Raw genomic sequence first — 17,084 nt, forward strand, 5'->3', positions numbered from 1 at the left:
TAGACCTTTTCCGGCAGTAAAAAATATATCTTTTAGTCATTATGGCCTGTTACAGACAGCCAAAATAAAGCTGCTTCGAATCACAGTGGAGGTATGATGTTTCAATGATGCATGCGTCCTAAGAGTCCAGACACCACACCAAAGCCACGCTCCAGTCCTTAGGGCTGGAGCATGGCTTTGGTGAGACTTCTGGACTCTTAGGATGCATGCATCATTGAAACACCATACCTCCACTGTGACTCGAAGCAGCTTTATTTTGGCTGTCTGTAACAGGCCTATGGTACCCTTATACTTGCCATTGTTTTCTTTTCTTGGGTCTCTTTCACACTGCCCAATTATAGCACTTAAATCCCACTCTAACTACCATGAAATCCTGGGAATTATAGTTTAATGAGGCATTTAGAACTCACTGTCAAGAAACTCTAGTGTCTCACCTGACTACAAAATCCTGGAATTGCACAGGATGAAGCCATGGCATTTAAAGTGCATCAAAGTGCTATGATTGGGTAGTGTTGACTCTGTGAAGCATATGTGTTCATTGACAGAATTTAACCAGTGAACCATTCTTTTTTTAACCCAGTTAGAAAATAATATTTTTACAAAACTTGAACCCAGTTTTTCTAAAGTTAGTGTGTATTTAATTAATCATCATGGGGCTGTGCACACCATCCATTAAGGCGGAGTCAGGGCATGGTGTCCACATGATACATGCCCTGACTCCACCCCCAGGGTGGCGTGACACTGTGTGCCGCTCTACATGGTGCAAGGCACCATGGCGCTCCTTTGGGACTGCATCCACACAATGCAGCACCAAAGGAGTGCCTTAAAGCCACAGCACCATGGCTATTGCACTCTGGAAAGGCCAGACTGGGGCCGCAGCATGCAGTTGCCACAGACCCGATCCAGCGCAGCTGGAGGCAGCTTCAGGTGGCCCCTTAGGGGCAGTCTGCACAGCCTCCATATTACACTACTGTTGTTCTCTTGTTTGTTAATAAGTACCTTGTTTTCTTTGCTTTTGTGCAGAATATAACATGAGGCAGACATTTTAATTCAACACTCCCCCTTCCACCTTATAAATGGGGGATAGAATCTCTATTTTGGTTCTATATTTTTTTCTTTCCCTATTTTAGCCGATAGTTCTTCACTAAGAATTCATTGTTATTGTTGTCATCTTCTACCTCCTCCATCTCCTTCTCCATCTCTGTTTGTTTCTTCCCCAGCCATTCTTTTAAAATTCCTTCCTCTATAAATCAAATTTGTTGGATTGCAATACAGTAGTCCCTCCACATTCGCTGGGGTTTGGGGTGAAGGATCCCTGTGAATGTGGGGAAAATGCAAATAAAAAAACAATATTCTTTTTACCTAAGAGTAAGAACCCCTCTCTAGCAATCTTCCATTTCAACTCTGTGGTCAACATCTGCCAGAACTTGATCATAGAATCATGCTGGAGGACCTACAAATGCCTAGAGAAGTGTTTTCTCTAAAAATTTCTAGGTTCTCCAGCACAACTCTATGGTCAACTTCCAGCAGAATTGCACTGGAGGACTTAGAGATTCCTAGAGAGAACAGATTAATCAAAACACAAAGAATCAAATCTGCAAAAGTCAAAACTGTATGCCATTCACCATAGAGTAATCTAAACTTAATTTCTTATGTCTCTCACTGTGCACATGCACACCAATGTACCCTTAAAAGCCTGGGTTATTGTCATGTGTGCCTTGCCTTCTCTACTTTACAACAAAATACAAAACCCAGAAAAGAATGATACCTTTATTGATGAACATATATCATACTTTATTTTCTCTACTTTGTATCCCATGCAGATACAGAATGGAATTATCCATTCTCAGCTGAAAGAAACATAGGGGGAAAAAGGATAGAACACTAAATCATATTGAAATAAAGCGATCAGCCTCCTTGATCAGGTGAATGAGTCATTCAATGACTCCAGATTGAGATGTACAGCAAAATTGTGTGTCCTCCAAGACAAAACTACCAGTATGTGTTGTCTCAGCTTGGAACAGTGACTTGCACAGAAACAAAAGTGTGTCTCTATGTCTGAGTGTTGGTAATTCCCTTACATTTGCTCTAAAACGGGGCTGGGAACCTATGGCCGTTGAGATGTAGAACTTGGACTCAGCTCCCATCAGCTCCAGCCAGCATGGCCTTTAGTTATGGATGAAAGACACCAGAACCCAACAGCCCTGGGAAAAGCACAGGTTCCCTACTCCTGCTCTAAATGTTTTTCAGAAGTCATTCAGACAGTCAAAAGATCTCCATTTTTAATTTAAGAAAGTGAATTTCATTTCTCAGAAGTGTGGAAAACATGGTTGTGAACAATTATCAAAAAGGGCTGTTGGATTTAAGAAAATGTAACCCCTCTGAGTCAAAGGGTCTGAGTTAATGTTGGCCTTAACGTGTTATGTGGAAATGCCAATAATTATCAACTAAAGATTAAAAGAATCAGTCATTTTAAAGGTCTTTACTTAAAGTTATCCCAGAATGCTGATAAATAATGAGAAAAATCATAGCCAGATTCAGCAAATATTGTGCAGTTAGATTCTGTATGCTACTCTGATACATTCTACCTGATGGATTAGTCTGGACAATGCATTTAAAATACTAGTCAAGACCACACTTGTAACAAGTCTTTTTCAAAATTTATTCTAAAGTTATCTCAACATAAAGTGACAGTGATAATCACAAATGTAAGCACTTCTAGATTCTTCTACCTTACGTCACTTGTATACTGTATGTTTTCTCTCGAAGTAGCCAACTGAAGCATCTCATTAGTGGATTTTAGCATAGGATCTGCCACACTTCAACAATCTGTTCCAAAGAGTGGGATTTCAATGCACATTATCTTCTCTACTCGTTTAAAATGGAGGAGACTTATCACATCATTTTAAGTGAACGAGGACTTTGCAAATGGAAGTGATGCAGGTGTGCAAATAAACAAGTCCTGTTACGAAGAGCCAAATGTAGAATTAAGCTGTCTGATCCACTCTTCTTGTTGTGGCAAGAAGCACTTCATGAACAGTGTCATTTTATCATTGCAGAGGGACTGAAATTACTATCACCACCACCATCACTACCACCACATATACTGACTTCCTCTCCTTTCAAGTGCAGCTGTGCAGGAAGAATTACTGGGGGCTATCTAGAACCTTCTAGTATCCTCCATTTACTCCTACATGACAATGCTATTTCCCTCCCTTTTGGTTAGTCCTATCCATACACCAATCATCTTCTTATCTCTTCTGAAAATTCTGATTGTATTTTTACCCTGAAATGCCCAGTAGGAATTAGTGTAATTTAGAACCTTCCATCGAAAAATGTCTGTCTCTAATTGTGTGTCTCTTTGTCTCTCTCTCTCTCTCTGCTGTTTGTTGTGAAAGGTTTGGCTAATTCTTCTTTCTCTCCTGTTCTTTAAATTGGCATTCTACAACATTGTTGCTTAGACAGAGGCAACTTCTTAAATGTCTCATTTCAGCGGACTAATGTGGGTTGGCAATTTAGCCATTAGGAAGGCAAAACATTGAACAATATCCACAGACAGGGATCATGTGCTTTCAGCTTTTTAGTCCAAGAAATGAGAATAAAGGCAATTCAACAAAAGATGTTTCACTTTGGTGCAATCAGCAGGAAAAAAAAAAGAGGAATGCGGAAATGTTGCATGAATGAATGTTTGTTTGGATTTTTTTTCCCAACATTCAAATGGTGTTCAGATGCTGAAGCCATTCTAGTGCGTTTTGAGAGTAAAAATATATCTCTGTCTATAACTTAAGCCTTGGTAAGAGAAATGTAGTGGCCTACAGTTTTGATGTATTCAGCCAATTGGATTTACAGCGTAGATATAATTCATTCTAATCCATTATTAAGCCAAGAGTATGTGTCTGTGTATATGTGTGCATGTGTGCATGTGTATTTGCTGCAGATATGTGTGTCTATTTGTGCACATACATATATACACACACAGGTCTAGCCTGAGTGTCAAACAGAATGCCTTGGCCTATACTTCCATATTAGGAGCTCTATTATTAAACAATCATGAACTGGCAGACATAAGGCAACTGGTCTCTGCACCTCTTGTCAAACCACTTGCCAACAGCAACCCCTGACAATGCTACACAGTTTTCTAGCTTCCCACCATCCGGCTGGGTTGTGATCTCTGTTTCCCAGTTCTTATAACGAATGGGGCTGCTTGTCATGTCCACCCATTTCCCTTCAGCTGCCAGGTCATTGATGCCAAGCCAAATCTCTGTTTCTTGCCCCAGGCTTTTCCTCACGTAGTCATAGAGAGCATCATTTTCATCTCCTGCGTGGGGAGTACTAAGGGTGCCACCTTGTGAGATGCAGTCTTCACTGGCTGCGTGATAAGTCTTGGCATCCGGAAAAGCCAGGAAACATTTCAGATTGAACTTGGTGCCTTTCAGACAAACTAGTAAGAGACAAAAAAATAGGGTTGTGGGATAATCAGAAAAGGAACACTGTGATTTGGAGTATAATAGAGTGGGCCCTCCACATTCGCTGGGGTTAGTGGCAAAGGACCCCCACAAAAGTGGAAAACCCTCAAATAAAAAAACACTATTAAAAAAAAACAGAGATAACACCTCTTTAGCAGTCTCTAGGTCCTCCAGTGCAACTCTATGGTCAACATCTGCTGGATGCTGACCAGAATTGCACTGGAGGACCTACAAATGCCTAGACAGTTATTGTCATTAAGAATCTTTAGGTTCCCCAGCATGACTTCTGGCGGATGTTCCCCATACAGCCACAGTGGAAGACCTTAGATACAACATGTCATTCAAAAACGTGAACAAATCAAACTTGCAAAAGTGTGGAGACATGGCTGTACTGAAATCTCTGACACCAGCTGTTAGATTAATAGGAAGGAGGGACATTGACATTCAACTTGCCAAACCATTGGTAGATCTTCTTCAAACACTTAAGTTCTACAACAAGGATGGGAGAAGTTGTGGTCCTCTAGGTGTTGCTGGACTCCAAGACTCATTATCACTCATTGCTGCCACTACTCATGGAATATGCAGTGCTACGATGTCTAAAGGGTCACACACTGCCCTCTCCCCCCAGTGTGCCCTAGGTCAATGATTGTTACCCAGCTTTTGATGAGGCCTTGAGAAAGATAGCCTTAGTAAACCCCTTGAGTGGTCTCCCTTCAATGCTGCTGCTACGCATTCACTCCTCTTCCTCCAGATTCAATCAATAGTCAGTCAGAGGGAGAAGTTGTAGTGAGCAAAGGTTGCTGTCATTCTTAGCTCACCCAGAGTTGACAGGTAGGAAGGTAGCAAGGTACAAGGAGGAGGCCGTATAGCATGGCTAAAGGTCATGCAGTAGTCCAACTACCAAGGCCCGAACCTTAACTTGTGCCAGATCTTATGCCATTTCTTGCCACCCCTGAGCCCTGACATGCTGTTGCCTGACTGCTGCTACTTCTTACTACTTTTCCCCTGATCATTGTGACAATGGCAAGGAAGGCACGCATGCTTTAGCAGCACAGCTGTTGTGGACAGATCTGATCAATCTTTGTGGTATACATTTCCTTTCCAGAAGGAAAGGAAACAATGTGCAAACAAACAACCTGCATCTATCAGGTTTTGTTGAAGGCAAACAATGTGCACCTATAAGTTTTTGGAGAAGATCAACATGGCTTTCCCAAAGGCAGTCCTTTGGTGCAAAGAAATTGCCTCCACTCCAGCAGTAAAGCCAATCTTTCCCCCTTATCCTTCATTGAGGTTAAATGCAACCTCAGCCATTGCCATGGGCTTCCATGATTACTCCTGTTGAATGGGTTTTGTGTATAGTTGAAGGTCTGCACTTCTCATTTATGTCAGCTAAGATCACAGAGTGGGATCCCACTGCTGCTAAGATTGCCTCTCTCATCTTCCAACTGAGATTTCCCCTATTTGAGGCTGCTGCTACTGGTATCAGAGAAATAATGATCTCATCTGTCTGGAGATTGCTGGGGAAGGTTGAAAATGTCCAATCCCGTAGCAATCCCCTCTGCGATCTTATCTTCATGCAAAGTGCTGGAATGTGTTACAGCCAGAGCCACAGTCTTCTCACAGCCCAGCTGATGTCTCAGCAGTTGCGCTGTGGGATAAAGTGGATACGGCTTCTCAAGCTGTTGTAGCTAAGTGCTGCATAAACCACATTGCCAGAGCCACATGCAGCCCTTGGATTCTTCCAGTTAAAGACATGCCCACAGTCCCTCACTGGATAGCTTAGCAGATGGGGGGATGGAGGTGAAGGTAGGGCTGCCATTTGTCCTGGAAAATTCTAGATTGAAGGAACTACAAAATGTTTGAGCCAGCTGGATCAGCTGGAGCAGTAAATCCCGGATTTCTCCTTTGTTGCAGGCCTATAGATAGATTAAAATGTGGCAGTGGTGATGAAGCAGGGAACCATGCAAGACCGGTATTGTCACAAGCTTCATCCCACCCTGCAGGCTCCAGTTGCTACTGCACAGGTTTAACATTGCAACCTTATTCTTCCATTTCTCATACTAAATAAGTTCTAGTACCTGCTTTCGGTAGCTCAATAAATTATTCACTTGGATTCAATGGATCTCATCCGTCCTCACATAGGGAAGCTACTACAGACTAAGGAGTAAACATATTGTTTTATGCTATATCTGAAAGGATCCATGGACACCAGTTTTGTGGTGTGTTGTATAAAACCTCTAGTTCTTAAGCCTTATACCTGTTTGAAGTGCTTGCTTTTCCTTTAGCAGAGCCACCTCCTGGGAAATATTTTCTAACTGCTCCTTGAGTTCTTCAACCATTTTGAGGCTTACAACATCTATTGAGGAAATAAAGAGAACAAATTAGAATATCTACGTGTGTTCAAATAATGCTATTAAACGTACAGATGGGGTCAGAACATCTGCTGCTGCGAGTCCCATGGCTGAAGCAACAAATGGTAAAGTGAACAAAAGGAGACAATGTAGATTATGCTCACCTCTCATAAAGACTGTGACAAAGTGAGTTATTGATAAAGCTTTTAAACCATGATTTGTAAAAGAGAAATGCAGCAAACAGGAAGCATTTTTTTCAACAGTGATACCTTATCAGTAACTGGGTTTGTGTTTAAAAAAGATAATCCAAGCCACTTCTATCTTTTCTTTCTTCCCAAATCCATTTATACACATTTTTCTTTGATCTCACTATATTTCTAGTATCATTGTTACTGCTTTGTACTGCACTGGGTTTGCACAATTAAGTGATGTTCATAATTCCATTGAGACACATTATGAGGACCAGAGACATCTGGCAGTCCTTCAGATATTGTTAGTGCAAGACCAGTTCTTGTTTATATTTTGCCACCACAAGTTACTTTTAAATCACAGTATAACTACACTGATATATCATAACTGTTTGGGGGGGCTGAGCATGGAAAAGTTACTTTTTTGAATGACAGTTGCTAGAACCATCCTGGCCAGCATGACCATTGGCCATGCTAGTTGGTGAATCTGGGATATGTTGGCTGAGACTTAAGACAAGTTTATCTCAAGAAGAGAAGTAAGCCAGCATTTCAGTTTATGATGCTCCTTTTCCTTAGCTTCTAATAAACCTTTAGATCGCACAATCAGATTAATGGAGCCAAGACTAAAGCAACTTTAGTAGTTGTTAATACTCTATAGCAACGGATTACATCATATCCTCCAACTGTCCTGGATTGGCAGGAACAGCCATGATTAATCCTTTTTCATTCCACTTTTTTGGTTGCTTTTTAAATGTCCCAGTTTCTCTCTCCTTCTCCCACTTTCCCTCTTTTCCCCTCAGTCTACTTCAGTTGCTGCAAACTAAATTCAAGATGCAAAAGTAGTTTGCACTCAACTAACTCAACAGAGGAGAGGAGAGGAAGGAAGAGAATCTTGCCCTTCCCAGTAGGCCTGGGCAAAAGCAAACCTCTGCAGTCTCTCCTAGCTTGTGTACTTTTCCTTATTGATCACTTTTGCTATCGCGACAACATTTTGATGTTCCTTCTCCATACATGTGCTAGTTTTCATCTGTGAAATGTTGGAAACCTGCCATTTAAATAAGTCTTGGCTAGAACAGGGATATGGGGCTTATTGAGGTAGTCACAATCATATGCTTGTATAAATAGTGGCTTTTCACATACAATAGTAGTTGAGAATTTTTGGCCCTCTGGATGTATTGGACAATTCCCACAATTCAGACTTGCTGGGTGGGACTGGTTCAAGCTGTAGGTCAAAATATCTGGATGGTCAAATGTTCTCCTATCCCTGACAGGGAAAGAAAGAAAGAAAGAAAGAAAGAAAGAGCCTTTAGGGATGAAGGGCAGGGTATAAATACCGTAAATAAATAAAATAAATAAATAAGTAATTTTATATCTGGTTAGAAATGGGACTCACCTCCCACAAAATAAATGACAAGAATTATTAGTGTTTTGTAGACAGAAAAAAATAGCACAGTATATACCACTATTATTACTATACTTATTGTTCAGTTATCGTTAATGGGCTTCAGTAACTCTGCATTGCACATTTATTACTATTTTCTTTTCTCTAATGAAAACACATTCTAGAAAAACTTCTAGTCAATGGTGCTCTAATTGAAGAAAATAATTCATGATATATGACCACTGTTTATAATAATGTCTCACTTTTCCCTACAGAGTATATAGCAATTTTAGCAACTGGTCTTTTGTTGTATTCATTGATTATTATTATTATTATTATTAAAATACCCCCATCCTCTATCAAGAAGATCTCTGGGGAAAGGTGGCATATAAAAGAAATGAAATGAAATAAAATAAATCAATCTCAGGGTGGCCTACATATAGTGATCACTGGAAACCTATGTGACATGTTATGTTACATAACATTAAATTGATTTATCACAAGATGAATATTATTTATGCAATTAGTGTTGGTGAGAAGTTTTCTGCCCTCCCTGCATTGTCAGACATACATTTAGATGCAAACATAAATAATATGTATAAGTTTCTGCCATTTTTGCTTCAAATTACAGTTTCATATAAGATGAGCCTTGTCATGGAACTGACATATGAACTCAGCACAGCAAAGGAGAATGTCAGGAGAATGTTATCAACTGGTGACTGTTTTCTGTAAAGATATTTTTAAAAAATCTAACATCATTGTGAGAATCCATGTCCAAGTCAAACAAACAACTTGTAGCCTTCCAGATGTTGTCTGGCTGCAGTTGCCATCATCTGGTATTGTTGGCAACATTGGCTAGAACTCATGGGACCCGCAGCCCATTAACATCTATATAGTTCCCCACTTACTGTATATACATGACTATAAGTTGACCTATTGTGGATTTTGATGCAACCCATGGATAAGCTGAGGGTAAAACTTAGGCACATGTAACAGGATGTAAAGGACAAAGTAAAAGAAAACAATGCCAAAGAAAAAAATCACAGCAGGCATAAATATTTGTGCTCATACTAAAGGCTGGATGGATGAGAGAGAAGGGGATTAGTGCTTCCAGGGCAGAATAAATTCTTGCCTTTCACCAAATACAGTACATATTCTGTATTTTAATATAATATGAACATTAAACTACAGTATTTACATTGACCCGTGGATAAGTTGATTCAGGTTTTTTGGGGTCAATTGTTTAACCTAAACTTCTAGACCTATACATGAGTATATACAGTATATTCTAGGTCAGTCTTTCTAAGCCCGTTCACACCACAACATGACAGCAGAACGATTACATTTTAACTGCCATGGCTGCATCCTATGGAATCCTAGGGTTTGTAGTTTGGGGAGGTTTCTCAGCGCACTGGCTGAGAATTGTCAATAACTATCCTCCTCTTACGCTGTAGTCCAAAAATATATTTCCCAAGCTTTGCCCCTGCCAGACCCAATTTAGCTACATTGTTTTCTGTGTGTGTTGGGTGCCTTCAAGTCATTTCTGACTTACGGCAACCCTGTTTAATAAAAAGTTGCTGCAAGATACATTCCAGCATTATGGAAGGGAAAGCACACGACACTGCATATCAAAAAAAATGGAACATTAATCAATTTAAAGAAGCAATTTCTTGCCGTAGCCCTTCAAACTCTAAATGGGGGGAAATCACACTTAAATACTTGCTTTGATAGCAGGCATTTTCCCCATTCATTAAAAAAAGAAAAAGAAAAACAACACTTAAGGAAGAAGGTGATTTGTGCATGATTTTTGCATCAGTGGCCCTAACCACTAATAGGAAGTGTAGAAACCAAATGCTACTGTTTCTGATGCCAGTTCAAAGAGGGATGAGTAAACCTGTTGCATCACCTCCCCTGAAAATAATTGAGTGTGCTTGTCAATCTGTTGCTTTTTGCATTTGCCTCTGTGTTTGTAGAAAAGATAAGCTGGAGCAAATTAAGATACATTCTATGAGTTAAGTTAATGAACGAAATATTCCCTTTTCTCTCTCTCATGCTGAATTCTCCAATTCCCCTTAACAGTACCACACATTTTCCTATTAGGAAGATGATCAAGCTTCATGGTTAATTTTAACCTAACCCCCCCCCCCCCCAAATCCATTCTTTTTAATAGACCTAGTAGATACAACCGGAGAACTATATACAGTATTAAAAAGGAGCATTAACATCCATGACTTGAATATCTTCTTGTAATTGCTGATAACTCTTCCCAACTCCAGTGACTGAACATTAAATCCCTTTTAATACTACTTAATTCAAATCTCCTCCAAATGATAACAAAGCCCACTTAAATTCCCCAGGGGCTTTTCCATAATTAATTTTAATAGGAAAACCTATTAGTAATTATTCATTCATTTCACTTGTACACTTCATGTGTAAAAGGTTGGCAACATCCTCATCCCATAAAAAATAGCCTCTGGTGTAAATCAGTCAAAGAAAAGAAATGAGAGCCAGAAAAATTAAAATATCCCAGAAGCAAATATAGAAAACTATTCTGCATTTTTGCTGTCATTTCAGCAAGGAGGTTTACAGATCTGTAAAAATTATTCTTGTGCTTCTCTCTGTTGTATGTCAGTAGCTGATCAGTTGCTAACTTCTGGTTTGACATAGCTGTCCTATGCTATGGTGTTGGTGCATTGTTACTGTTTTCAGCTGTGACTTTTAATCACATCACTAACAACACTTTCACTATTGGGTGACTGATAAATGAAATTTGTTGTTGCTATATGTCTTCAGGTCAACCGAGGGCCTGAACAGACAGGCCAAAATAAAGCTGCTTTGGGTCACTTTGGAGTTATGCTGTTTAAATGATGCATGCGTCCTAAGAGGCCGGAAGCTGTGCCAAAGACACACTCTAGTTTTAAGCACTGAACCACAGCTTTGGTGTAGCTTCTGGTCTCTTAACATGTGTGTGTCATTTAAACAGTGCACCTCCAAAGTGACCCAAAGCAGCTTTATTTTGGCCTGTCTGTTTGGGCCCTGACTCACACCAACCCTATCATAGCAGGGGGTTTGGGCAAAATTTATTCAGAGGGGCTTTGCGATTAGCTGAGAGTGTGACTTGCCCAAGGCCACTTAATGGATTTTCATGGCTGAATGGGATTTGAACTCTGGTCTTTCACACTTCTAGTCCAACACACAAACCATTACACCATGCTGGGCCTTGATAAATGGAATAAATAGAAGAAAATATCTTGGGGCTCATTGGGACAGCAACATTATTAGTCTATCAAATTTGAGGCTGTTGTACTCCAAGACACTTGAAAAGTCAGCAAATGTGGCATCTCTATGCTAGCCGCTCAGAATGCATCTGTAAATTTTTTTGATGATAAAAAGATAATCAAATCTTTGGCAAAAAGATCAAATCTAGTACTGATGTAATGCAAAACACCTAGGCTATTAGAAAAAAATCTGAAATGAAGCCACCTGAGACAAATCTTTCAGCAGTGAGGCTCTTGCATTTTCTGACTTGGGGAACTTTAATCAGTAGCAGAATCTGAGTTTCACATCTTGCCTATATTTTGATTTTCTGCCTCCCAGTGGACTTATGCATTCCAAGTTGAACTAGAGAGGAGAATCAAAGGAGTAGATGTTACATTTCCCAGAAAAGGGGAAGAGTCATTTTTGTCCTCTTGCCTTTTTCTGGCCTTGGTGGCATTGTATGCATCTTGCCATCTGTCTCACACTTCCTGGAGAAAGTAACAGCACATTGTTAAACACATCTACAGTCCCCTCTACAGAGAAATGTCACTGAATTTAATGAGGTTTACAGGATTGGAAGCCCTATTCAACTATGTCTCCTCTTGCACTCCTATTTATGATAAGTTACATAAGTTATGATATCTATGATAATTTACAAAGTGCAAAAGGGGGGGGGGGAAGCGACATTACTTTCACAACATACATGTATGTACACAGCCACACCTTCTGTAGTTTAATGTCTTGCACACTGAAGAATTCTGGAGAACACCAAAGTTTGGTCACAATGTTGTGATATTTTCTGTAGTCATTGCAAAGAATTTGCTCTAGTGTGGGCAAATAGACATCGGAATGAGTTGTATTCAGGATGATTTCCATCTGTCTCCCAACACAAACATGGCACTGTAGATTATAACATGTAACATCATATCATACTTTAACTTGCTAATTTATAATTAGTGAAGTTTTTCTTTTTAATATATATAGAGAGAACCCTGTAAGACTAAAAACATAGGAAGATGACTTATACTGAGTTAAGACGGTTGATAATCCATTCTTGTATTGTCAGCTCTGGTCTTTATCATTTCAGGCAGAATTTTCCCCCTAGCCTTACCTGGAGATGCCTGGCATTCCTTGGTGGTTTCCCATTTAAGTAGGTACTCACCAATTAAAATCTTGTTCCAAAATTAGATGAGATCAGGATGATATGATGATTCCAGAAGAACAAAAGTTTTTAAACCATTCCCACACACTAAATTTAAAAATGGAGAGATCACTAGCAGGTGGGAACATGGGAATTAATCATTTTTTGGAGGGGTGTCTCTTACCTTTCCTGGGATCTGCCTTTTTCTTGAGTTTGATGTTTTGCTGAGTTGTCATCTGTGCCATGCAAAAAAGGCACAAGAGAAGGCAAGCTCCTCGGAAGAGCATTCTCTGGCTGCTGTGGTTGCAATCCTCGAGGGGAGTGAAGCTGAAGTGGATTTGTTCTGTCTTCAGCTAGGCTTCTTAACATGGGCTTTAACCAAAAATGTCTGGCTGAGAATCTGTTCCAGATTCTTCTGTAGCATTCCAGTGACTAGAGGATATTTTTAAAGATTGCTGGGAACGATCCAACATCCTTGGGGCTTTCAAACTCTCCCATAAACATGGAGGGTGTGTGTGGAAATTGGATGTTTCTTTCATTTCCTAGGTTTTGTGTAATTTTGCAGACAAAATAACAAAAACGGAACATTTTTATTTCTCACTGATTCATTGAGACTACACAATAGTATTTCTACCTTTCCCCTCTTCCTTAGATTCTGTGTAACAGCTAAAGTTGCCAGCTTCTTGGCCTTCATCTTTAGCTTGTTCTACAGACATTTAATAATTTATTTGACACTTTGATTTTGGTCCCATATTTCCCCTCTGATGGGGGCATTCAAGGTAGCCAACAAAACTGGACAAAAGACATCAACAATGGTTTAAAAATGCAACATTTTTAAAATCATGCAATAAATGACACAACGCAAATTTAAAAACAGGAATAAAATAATCTTTAGGGAACCAACTAATAAATCATGAGCCAAACAGATTGAAAAACATGCTGACAAGGTTCAATAGCATGGCATGGAAACAAAATCTGCTGATTCTGCATAGTAAGCTGTTGGTAAAAGGAAGGAGGATGTAGGATGTATTTTTTCCCTAGTAAACTGGCAACCAAGACTGGGAGTTAAAATGGATAGGTTCAGTAACTTTTCAAGCTAGGGGATCATTTGGTCGGAGAACTGCATGTACTCAAATGTTGCCACCACAAACATGCTAAAACAAATCTGAGGTGCCCCAACCCTCCTTTTTATATTTAAACATGTCTGCCCCTCAGTAATAAATATATTCATATAGCTGTCTGGAAGGAAGCAGTGCATGTCAATGGCCATTGTATGTTATTCCTTTTAGAGTGTCCCAAGGTAAAACTGAAGCACACATTTGAATTGTTGCTGTTGTTAACTGCCCTTACATCACCCCCAACTCATGGAGACTCTGGATGAGACACCTCCAAGACCCTTCATCCTCTATTGCTCTGATTAGATCCTGTAATTTCAGACCCATGACATTCCTGATGGAATTCTTCCTTCTGACATGTGACCTTCCTCTCTTTCGATTACACTCCACCTTTCCTAGCATTATTGTCTTTCCTAATGAGTCTTGCCTTCTGATGATGTGGTCAAAGTACAACAGCCTCAGTTTGATCATCTTGGTTTCCAGGGAGATTTCTGGCTTTGTCTGCTCAAGGACCCATTTGTTTGTCTTTTTTACTGTCCTCGGGACTCTTCTCCAGCACCACATTTCAAAGGAGTTGATTTTCTTACCTGCTTTCTTCACTGTCCAGCTCTCATATCTGTATATGGTGATGCGGAATACAATGGCTTAGAATCATAGAATCATAGAGTTGGAAGAGACCACAAAGGCCATCCAGCCCAACCCCCTGCCATGCAGGAACTTTCAATCAAAGCATCCCCAACAGATGGCCATCCAGCCTCTACTTAAAGACCTCCAAAGAAGGAGACTCCACCACACTCTGAGGGAGTGTGTTCCACTGTCGAACAGCTCTTACTGTCAGGAAGTTCCTCTTAATGTTGAGGAGGAATCTCTTTTCCTGGAGCTTGCATCCATTGTTCCGGGTCCTGTTCTCTGGAGCAGCAGAAAACAAGCTTGCTCCCTCCTCAATAGGACATCCCTTCAAATATTTAAACAGGGCAATCATATCACCTCTTAACCTTCTTTTCTCCAGGCTAAATATCCCCAGCTCCCTAAGTCGTTCCTCATAGGACATGGTTTCCAGACCCTTCACCATTTTAATCACACTCTTTTGGACACGCTCATTTCTCAACATCCTTTCTGAAATGTGGTGCCCAGAACCGGACACGGTATTCCAGGTGGGGCTTGACCAAGGCAGAATAGAGTGGCACTATTACTTCCCTTGATTTAGACACTATACTTTTATTGATGCAATCTAAAACTGCATGGGCCTTTTTAGCTGCCACATCACACTGTTGACTCATGTTCAACTTGTGGTCTACTTGGACTCCTAGATCCCTTTCACTCGTAGTTTCATTCAGCCAGGTGTCTCCCATCCTATATCTATACATTTCATTGGATGATTCTAACTTTAGTGTTTGGTTGTATATCTTTACTCTTTAGGATTTTATCTAGTTTCTTGATAGCTGACCTTCCCAGTCCTAGTTTTCTTGATTTCCTGATTGCAGTCTCCATTCTGATTGTTTGACTGAAAGTATGGGAGCTCTTTAACTATTTTGAATTCCTAACCTGAAAATGCAATCATGAGATAAGAGATAACAAGAACACCCCCCCCCCCCACAAAAAAAACACTGAAGGAAACATGCCAAATTGAACTGACTGCATTAGAGGTGGTGTGTGTTTTCAAGACTTTTGCTGAAGTTAGTCATTTCATATTTGCTGAGATTCTCTGTCATATGGTGCAAGTTGTGTCAGAAATTTACAAGATTGTGAGACCTGGCTTGTACATTTTGGACGCATGAAATCAGGCACATGATTTAAATGTGCAGATGGCTTAAAATGTGTTCAATTGAAAAATTACACAGAGGCATGCTATAGTCAATGTGGGAAATTGATTAACATGTGTACCTGAGGAAGAGTGGGTATATTGTCCTTATTACTTAAGCTTGGTGGTTTTCCTGACTGTTGGCCAAGTTGGCTGTGGATTTTGGGAGTTGAAGTCCAAAACTCCTGGAGGGCTGACGTATGGGTGAGCTGATTAGTTTCATTTAAAGTGTGTGTCTTTTGCACCCGGACATGGTGAGTGGATTTCACAAATTAAATCAAAATAGGCTTCCCATAAGCCTAACATCTGCTCACCAGAGAAAACCCAGTGGAGAGACGTGGACTCTGTAGAGAAAACAAAGCAGTCTTGTGGCACATTGAAGACTAACTCATTTTACTTGCCATGATCTTTTGTGAGAAGAAGCCTATATCATTAGATGCATGCGGAATACTTCTTTTACTGAAACATGGCTAAACATGTCAAATAATAAACCAAGGCAGACCTATTGCCCAACTGGGAGAAAATAAATGAACACTGATTTCACCAACAATATTAGAAAGAATTTTGCTGACCATATCACTAACACTGGAAAAAATTGTAAGAAATCAAGAAGTAACATCAAGTCAGTAAGCCAACAGCCAAATCAGCATTTTAGGATTATGGGGTGAAAGCAGGAAGACAATCTGTAGAAGGGGAACAGATGTGTTACTACATATTGCCAGAGGTTAGAAAGTTATGTTTTGGATGATTACACAAAAAATTGTGTGGGATTCTTGGAATTGTAGTCAAGCATCAATGTCTCCACCCTCTGGGCATGGCCTTTCAATCTTAGTTTGGACACAGCCAGATTCCACATCAGCAAAAACAATTCCATTAGGTCACAAAGGAATTCATAATTCTTTTATGCCACAGTAAAAGTGCAGACTGGGACCAACATATTAAATGCAAATGTACCCAAGAGAAGGATGTAGCAACTTGTTCAGGATAGACAGTGGTAGGCATTTTATCACATACACTTCCATTATCTTGCAAAATTTGCTGACACAAAACACTCCTACTTTACAGGGATTTGGAAAAGGCTAGATAAATTCACAGATCATTGCTAGAAACATTTAAAACTGGTATGGAGCTGGTTCAGTCCACATATTCTTAAAGATCTGGATTTTTATGAAGATCAGCTCCACCCACTCTCTTAACAGAAGTACTTCTACCTATGATTAGAGCTCAGTTGTGGTGGTGACAGTAGACATCACAGCTTGTTGTTCATTCCCATGCATTTATCTGGAGGAACATATGAAGGTAAACATTTACCTGTAGTGTCTTCAACATTGGACTATGACTATGGAGACTAGGGTTTGAATCTCCTCTGCCATGGAAATCCAC

The 17,084-nt window shown here is 40.0% G+C and overlaps 1 protein-coding gene across 2 annotated transcripts; it reads right to left on the bottom strand.

The window, feature by feature from the left end:
- Nucleotides 1–2,638: 2,638 nt before the first annotated feature.
- Nucleotides 2,639–13,159, bottom strand: CLEC3B (C-type lectin domain family 3 member B). Of its 2 annotated transcripts, XM_042476906.1 has the most exons (3): nt 12,970–13,159; nt 6,724–6,822; nt 2,639–4,441 (listed from the first exon to the last, which is right to left on the bottom strand). In XM_042476906.1, the coding sequence occupies exons 1-3, from the start codon at nt 13,070–13,072 to the stop codon at nt 4,041–4,043; spliced, it is 603 nt and encodes a 200-aa protein (XP_042332840.1). In that variant the 5' UTR covers nt 13,073–13,159; the 3' UTR covers nt 2,639–4,040. The 2 variants fall into 2 exon arrangements, with proteins under 2 accessions (XP_042332840.1, XP_042332841.1); XM_042476907.1 differs by lacking the exon at nt 6,724–6,822.
- Nucleotides 13,160–17,084: the final 3,925 nt, after the last annotated feature.

The sequence above is a fragment of the Sceloporus undulatus genome, chromosome 6 (assembly GCF_019175285.1).
Source record: "Sceloporus undulatus isolate JIND9_A2432 ecotype Alabama chromosome 6, SceUnd_v1.1, whole genome shotgun sequence".
Lineage (NCBI taxonomy): Eukaryota > Metazoa > Chordata > Lepidosauria > Squamata > Phrynosomatidae > Sceloporus > Sceloporus undulatus.

Excerpts from the sequence above, each read along its gene's own strand:
- CLEC3B (XM_042476906.1), bottom strand. The coding sequence starts at position 13,072 with ATGCTCTTCCGAGGAGCTTGCCTTCTCTTGTGCCTTTTTTGCATGGCA. Across the intron at positions 6,823-12,969 it reads AAAGGCAGATCCCAGGAAAG|ATGTTGTAAGCCTCAAAATG; the intron begins GTAAGAGACACC and ends TTTCCTCAATAG. Across the intron at positions 4,442-6,723 it reads AAAGCAAGCACTTCAAACAG|TTTGTCTGAAAGGCACCAAG; the intron begins GTATAAGGCTTA and ends GTCTCTTACTAG.